The sequence below is a fragment of the Cannabis sativa genome, chromosome 3, assembly GCF_029168945.1.
Source record: "Cannabis sativa cultivar Pink pepper isolate KNU-18-1 chromosome 3, ASM2916894v1, whole genome shotgun sequence".
Taxonomy (NCBI): Eukaryota; Viridiplantae; Streptophyta; class Magnoliopsida; order Rosales; family Cannabaceae; genus Cannabis; species Cannabis sativa.
In genome coordinates, this window is record NC_083603.1 from 50,634,762 (window position 1) to 50,642,328 (window position 7,567).

Here is a 7,567-nt window from a genome sequence, read left to right on the forward strand (position 1 = left end):
AAATTGTACACAAGTTTAGCAAAGTAAAGACTAGAGTTATTGGACACTGCATAACTCAGACTTTCTCTGCATAGCTTTCTGCAATTTCAGTCACAGAATCTTATGTCAACTTCAGGGAACGTTAATATATGCTTTGTTTTCATGAGAAACCATTTACTGATTAAGTGTATGAACAAAGATGTGAAATGGGGTCCTTTTTTATTGATAATAGAGTTGTCTTTAACTGTGATACTAATTGAGGTTTCCTTTTTCTTTTTAGTGAGTTTATGACAGTCTGAAATCTACTTGTAAACACTTGATAAAAAGACAACACTGACACAAATGGAGAGAAGAACAAACAAACTTCTTCATTGCTACTTTTAAATTCACTTCCCTCAGTTGGATTTACATAAAGGAATATAATGAAATAAATGTACTAAAGCATCGTAAAAAGGATAAAAAGAGAGAACTATCTTCTTATACTGACTTAACAGAGTGAACAATGGGTTTTATAGAAAGAGGCTAAGTAAGAACTTGGAAGATGGAGATTAGTATTTAATAAATACCCTTTTAACTTCTTAACTTCACCAAACTCACTCACACAGATGGGAAGTATTTGTTTAGATTGAATGGAAGAGAATAGAACTCCTCACTCCTGGTGTCACCCTTGAAGGATCTGAACTTGTCCCACCAATGTTTACCTCGGTCTTTCCTGATCGCGCTATCCTTTTTATGCAATGTGTTGTCCAAGAAGTATGCTACACAGCCCGCCACAAACGCTTCTGATTGTAGAGGGACGTTGATGATATCGTTGAACTGCCAAGAACAGGAGAAACCACATTATTTCGAAATAAACAATCAAATTTGGAGTGATCTTATTCGAAAGCTTAGTTTAAGAATAACAGAGCAATGATATTTGGTCCTTACCCATCTTCCACCAGTGTGAACTGGACCATAACCATTGATGGCAGTGTACTCGTTGAAATATTGTGGAACAGACAAACCCATGAAGAGAGAGAAGCCTAGAATGAACTTTGTTCTGAAGCTATTGAGGTTGCAGAACTGAAGAAAGCTAAGACCGCCGGAACCTACAGATATGAAAGGAAAGGATACATCATTCATTTTCACTAGGAAATAGCCTGTCAAAGGGACCAGCTTCTTAAAATAATGAATCTAAGTTCGTACCAACGTAAGCAAAGAAAAGGCAGTATAAAGCAGCTATAATGGGTGCTGGGATTGAAGCAAAGACTGCTCCGAATTTCCCTGCAATGATTAAAATGGTAATAATAAGTACAATATGCTGGTGCAGAATAGTGCAATTATATGACATATCATACTTTACAACTAACCAAGAATAGAGAAAAATATCATAAATCCAGCTGATATTTGCACCACCCTTCGACTGCCAACACGAGTCAACGCCAAAAGGCCAGCATTCTCACTGCCCGGAAGGAAGAAAAAATTTAGTTCATGTTGAAAATCAGCTCATTAGCCAACAAAATCTGAGGGTAAAAATTAATAAGATTAGAAATGTGTCGTTATTGACGTACATAGATACTGAGGATCCACTCACTGTTCCAAACAATCCAGAAACCAGAATGCCAACTCCCTGAATGTAGAAATATACTATTAATCAGCAATGAGCTGAAATAGAAGGTCAGCAAACTTGCACAAGCAGAGTTGAAATGGTATGAAAAACACACTAACAGTGTTGCACTTGCTTTCATGTTTTAGTCAATACATAAGAACACATGAGTCCCTAAAAATCCACAAGAGCCAAGTTTTCATCTATACATATGATTTGAACATGCTTATTAAAGTTTAATTTCAATATGCTTATTATTATAATTTCATATGCGGGAGGGTTGTCTATTTTAAATTGTTACATAAGCAATTGACATGTAATGGGACAATAATTTCGGGAGGAAATGATTCCCCGGGTCTCAACGGTCAACACATTGAAAATCAAATTCATCTAGCTATTACAAAGCAACCTGCATTTTGCATGGAATCAATCACATATGATAAAAAGTTTATACACAAAAAATGTTATATTTGTTACCTGCCAACCGACTCCACGACTGAGTATAGAAGCTGGCAATGGAGTTGCACTAGCATACCTTGCAACAGCAATAAAAGCACCTGTTGACTGTTCACATAATAGGTCAATATGTGAGAAACAATTTTTCAATAAGATAAAATGGCATAATCATCATAAAGAGAATGCGCCAAATCAAATGCATACTGAAATATATATCAAGCACCAACTCATGGAACCAAAGCAATACACAGACCACAATTAAATAAAATAATTTAGTCGACAATGAAGAGAGTGTCAAAATAAAAAGAGATATTGCATTTTGGTTTTTCATTGGCAGACTAGGGAATAAAGGAAGCAGAGGAAACTGACCTCGACAAGAGCAACAAAAGTAGCCATCATCATGGCAAAGGCTTCACCTGCGTCGAAAGAAGGTGCTCCCCATTGAAATGGATAAGGAACTCTTATCCTGCAAAACCAAATACCTTTTAAGGATGATACTTGCAGTGCATCAACAAGATTACAAAGCTATGACCAAATTTCTTCTATAGCGTACAAGCAATGTTATTTTGTACATTCAGGCGAAGAAAAACATCAAAATTTCTTCAAAGTGAAAGTTAAGATGTTAGATTTGAGAAACAACAACAATAATAAAATAGACTGACCATGGAGCGCCACTAATAAGACCCGCACGATCTGTACGGCAGCTCATTTGTGTTTTTGGGGCACTATCATTATACGCCCCACCCACTGTGAGAAGGTGAGCGTAAATCCATACAATCACCACTGTAAATAGGACAGCAAAACGGTCAAAGATATGTTTCCCTGAGTGGAAGAGGTGCGGCAAATACTGCAAAACAGAGAAGAAAAACAATCTCAGCATTTTATTTTAAAGGAGCCGGTAAATACAAGCAAAAGCAGCAAATCAAAACAATTCATAGAAATTACTGTAACTAAATCTCGTGAAAAGACACTTCCAGGAACTTACCTGTGAAACGAACACTAAGAGAACAAGCTGTGGAAGTCCAATCTCTACACATTTAGCCACCTAAACATCCAAGAGAAGCATTTCGATTAGAAACAATCATTACAATGAGATTCAGTAAATGCAATGTGCATTAGAGGGAAAGTACACATACCCCAGGAAAACCCAACTCATAGAGACCAAAACCAGCTAGAGCTACCAAAGGAACAGCTGAAAGTGGACTTAAGAACCTGAAGAGTGGGGAAAATGTTTCACCTTGATTAAATTATTTTCTGACAATCTGTTCTGAAGAAAACAGTGAAAGCATATTGAAAGTCTAGCCAACTTCGTTATGAAAATGAGACCGTTCCTCTTTACAATTTAATTCTTAAATAGATAACCTTGTAACATTGCGCCAAAGGCCACTGAAGCCTAAAACAATCTGAAGAGTTGAAGCAACAATAAGAGACCCCTGAATTGCCCGCATTGTCCTCTTAAATTTCTGAGACAATATAAGAATATTTACATGGTGAGAAGTAAACTTAAGAATTTCACAAAATTAATGTGTGTTTGAGTGCATTCATCAATCTTAATTTTGGAGTTTTCATAGGTAATTAAGAAATCTTTTTTATTTCCTTTTGGCTTCCGCTATGTATCCCCACCGCGTGAACTATATGATGCACTGGTTCTGATAAAAACAAAGTCAAGTTTATACATGCAGTCTCCTAAAAACTACATCCTTTTGTAAGGTGAGAACCATTGCTAAACCTATGATTGAATCTAGCCATCAAATCCATTGTACATGTATTGAATTAGTAGTTAACAAACAGCTCAATGTTAAAGTATCAACCAAGTTTAAGGTGCTCAGATTAAAAAGAAAAAAAAAACCTCTTCAGGATCAGAAGAATCACTGAATCGTCCGGCAAGGATAATTGAAATTGTGGTGGGGACAAACGAATACGATGCTCCAATGACAGCAGGTAATCGAGTTCCGAACAATGATTGTAGCAATGTATTCAAACCAGCAACAAAGAGTAGGGTCTGGATCACCTTAGCCTTCTCGTCCTACAAGATGATATTTACAACGTCATTATACAAAGAAACAACTTTTACAAATCAAAATCTACCAACACAGTTAAATATCTTTCTTAGAACTTACATTTCCACCACCCATCTGGGGAACAAGAGCAGTTGGAATGAGAACCGTAGTGCCAAGCATCACAAGATAATGCTGAAAACCAAGGAGAATGGCCTCGGCTGTGCATCAGACATGGTCCACATTTTTATAAGTAACATTTATATCTGCTGAAATTACTGATACTCATATAATTTCAAAGATGGCAAATTATCAAAAACCAGAAATCTCAATCCTAAAACATTTCAACTCAAAAGTTAAAACTTACTAAATTATCATGATGATAAAATATGTTCCAGCACCCAATCCCAGGGGATATGTTACAATTATTATGGAGAATAATATTTAAAAAGCAACTTACAAAAAGATATTTTTTGCTGCGAGTAGCAGACAAATAAACTTAAATTGGGGTCAACCAAACTTATATGCATATTCTCCATAACAACTAAAAACAACAAGATCTCAGTTCCTCAAATTTACAAGGTAGGAACAAATAATAATAAATAAAATTTAAAAGGACTAATTAATTAGTTGAAGATAATTGTACTAATTTTAAACACTAATCCTCTTAAGAAAACAAAATTAAACTACAATTCCCACTTCTTTTTTTGTTCTTGTTAAAGTCAACAAGAAAAAAATATTCCTTCCTTATAAAACTAGATTTCTCTTCCTTTTTTATTTTATTTTTCTTTCAATGATTTCCATATTTGCTGTACAAACTTATCAGTATTTCAGCTTAATTACTTTTCCTCAAAAGATAGAATTACTTTTTAAAAAGTGGCTTCTCAGGCCAAGATAAAGAAGGAACTAAGAAAAGCTACTTTCAACAATTATGTAGTACAAAGAAAAGAAAAAACCCACCAAAAGAACCTACTTGAAATATACCCCAAAAGATCCAGAAGAATCAAAGTAATAATTAAGAACCACCATTAATTAATCTAACACCATCTTAGCAAATGAACGAGATTTCTACTAACAGAATGAAAAAGGAACAAGATTCAGAATAACAAAAAAAAAAAGGTGGTTAGAGTGTACTTACGCCATGGAGGAGGACTGGTAATGCAGTAAGAGATATTTGGTAGCTGATCCTTAGGTGGATGTGGTTGTGGCTCATCTGCTTTTGGTGCAGCACCGCCTGCCATTGTTACTCTACAACTTTCTCTCTCTGGAACTTTCTCTCTCTATCTAACCAAAAGAACCACAAATGAAACTCAAATCTAACCAAAACCCAGATCCCAAATCTGGCAAAACCCAACTAAAATGAGCAGAAAACAGAGATATATTGAGATAATATGTATGACCCAGAAGATTGAAACCAGTCACATGTGTAACCACTACAGCACAAATAATAGAAGATGGGAACTGTGTAACTAAACGAAAGCTACACCCAAAATAAAAAATAAAAAACAAGAAAGCAGAGGAAAATGATAGTGTAAGTAGAGGGTTTGATATAGTGAGAAGAAATAATGCGTTTAATAATTGCTACAAAGATAAATAAGGAAAGTTAAAGAGAGAAAATGATAATAATAATTAAAAAAAAAAAGTACCTTTTAACTATATATTGTGAGGAAGCAAACTCAAGTGGTAAGCTTAAATCCAAAAACCAACATACCCCACACCTAAAAAAATTATATGTTTTCTTTCTTTTTAAAACTTTAAAAGTGAAAATATATGTATCAAAAAGGAGATATGGATATGGTGAAGAAAACCCAGATGGGTTTTTTCCTCTTTTTTATCCTTCTCTTCTCAGTAGGACATGAAAATGGGACTTTGAAGAAGGTGAAGAGGAGGGTTTGCGGTAATGAAAGCCAAAAAAAAAAAAAACTGACTCTCACAAGCTTTCTCTCTCTACAAAATGTATAATCTTATTTATTTTTATTTTTATTTTTTTGTGTTGTACGATTCTTATTTCCCTCTAACCTGAAATTACATTCCAACTAACATATATTAATCATTTATTTATTATTGTAGTCCAATTTAGTAAAATAAGAAATAATGATAATGAAAAAAGTATGAGCTCTCTGGTATCTGAGACTGACCTTATTTTAATTCTAATTATTTTATTTTTTTTCAGTGTTCAGTTATGCACAACGTCAGTCAGACGAAAATTAAAACAAAGATTTCTTATGCATAAAACGTCAGAGACAAATTAAAAATAAATAGATAAATTGTGAACAAACGACGTCGTTAGCCTATAAGCTGTCTTGGCAGTATCAAAATATCAATTCCCTCAATACCCTAGAAAGATGCACTAGGGAAAGTTTATGTACGGTAGGTCCCTAAATTAAATAGATTTTTTTTTGAAAGACTAAATTAGATAGATTTTGATAAATTGGTTTTTAAATTTTATTTTTTAGTAAATTAGTTCTCAAATTATATAATTTTATTTTTTTTTTTAGTAAAATTGATCTCTAAACTTTTTTTTTTTGAAAATATAAAGTCTTCACTTTTAAATAATGATATTTTATTATTTAGTTTTGTATTAGTTTTAAATATTTTTATATTGATATATGTTATCAAATTAAAAAAATATATATGAATTTATTTTATTTATATGTATTTTTTAAAAAATATGTAAAAATAAATAAAAAAAAAACAAATCAATACATATTGTTTTAGATATATCCAAATAAGAAAAAAAAAATATATATTTTTATTTATATGTATCTTTTTAAAATCAAATCAAGACATATTTTGAACATTACAAAATTATTTATACATGTGAACTACCAATTTATTTTTTTTTATGAACAACACTTACATAAAATATTTTTGCTACCGAATAATTCTTCTACACTTCAAGCAAATATTCTATCTCATCAAATAGTTTTTTAAAGGGAAAAAAACAGAAAAATACAAAAAAGAAAAAAAAATTACAAAAATACTTTGGGCCGGCCCATTAAACATTTATACAGTCCACATATAAATATTTACAAAAATACCACATGCACTAAGTCTTCAGCTGTACAGAGCGAACCATGAAGGTGAAAATACCGCGATCGTTTCAAAACTGCAAAACAACCAAAATGAAACCAAAACGATAAAAATACAACTATTAATTCTGGCGAAATAAACTGGAAAAGAAGACCTGCAATGATCTAAACAGAAAATGACGAAAAAAAATCAGAAAAACTGTGAAGAAACTGAAATTACACATTTGTTTTCTGTTTTATTCGATCAAAATAATTCCCCCTAATATCGAAATCTATATTCATGAAATGTAGATCTGTAACAAACAGATCTGAAGCTCCCACCAAATCCAAAACAATGTATGATGTGAAAATTTTTAAAAAAAACCTCATGAATAATACATGTACGTTATATACAGTTGCATTTTGATTGATTACTGGTTTTTAATATAAATATATTTTTTTAGAAACACAATAAGAAGAGTGAATTCGAATTAAGGTACAACCAGTTACGTATAAGTCTGTTTATTTTTTGTTTTGGT

At 32.6% G+C, this 7,567-nt stretch overlaps 1 protein-coding gene across 5 annotated transcripts; it reads right to left on the reverse strand.

The window, feature by feature from the left end:
- Positions 1-322: 322 nt before the first annotated feature.
- Positions 323-6,243, reverse strand: LOC115711421 (nucleobase-ascorbate transporter 6). Of its 5 annotated transcripts, none has more exons than XM_061112057.1 (15): positions 6,156-6,243; positions 5,156-5,297; positions 4,141-4,238; positions 3,870-4,046; positions 3,383-3,483; positions 3,157-3,232; positions 3,006-3,065; positions 2,683-2,867; positions 2,390-2,486; positions 2,042-2,128; positions 1,530-1,588; positions 1,329-1,420; positions 1,165-1,242; positions 907-1,067; positions 323-795 (listed from the first exon to the last, which is right to left on the reverse strand). In XM_061112057.1, exons 2-15 carry the CDS (start codon positions 5,256-5,258, stop codon positions 577-579), a joined length of 1,593 nt encoding a protein of 530 aa, XP_060968040.1. In that variant the 5' UTR covers positions 5,259-5,297; positions 6,156-6,243; the 3' UTR covers positions 323-576. The 5 variants fall into 5 exon arrangements, with proteins under 5 accessions (XP_060968040.1, XP_060968039.1, XP_030495616.1 ...); XM_061112056.1 differs by having other exon boundaries at positions 5,156-5,301; positions 6,156-6,241; XM_030639756.2 differs by having other exon boundaries at positions 5,664-6,206.
- Between the last annotated feature and the right edge of the window lie 1,324 nt (positions 6,244-7,567).

Coding starts and splice junctions, on each gene's coding strand:
- LOC115711421 (XM_061112057.1), bottom strand. CDS start 5,258: ATGGCAGGCGGTGCTGCACCAAAAGCAGATGAGCCACAACCACATCCA. Junction 4,239..5,155: donor TACCAGTCCTCCTCCATGGC/GTAAGTACACTC, acceptor TCTGATGCACAG/CCGAGGCCATTCTCCTTGGT. Junction 1,589..2,041: donor GTCGTGGAGTCGGTTGGCAG/GTAACAAATATA, acceptor TTCTACATTCAG/GGAGTTGGCATTCTGGTTTC.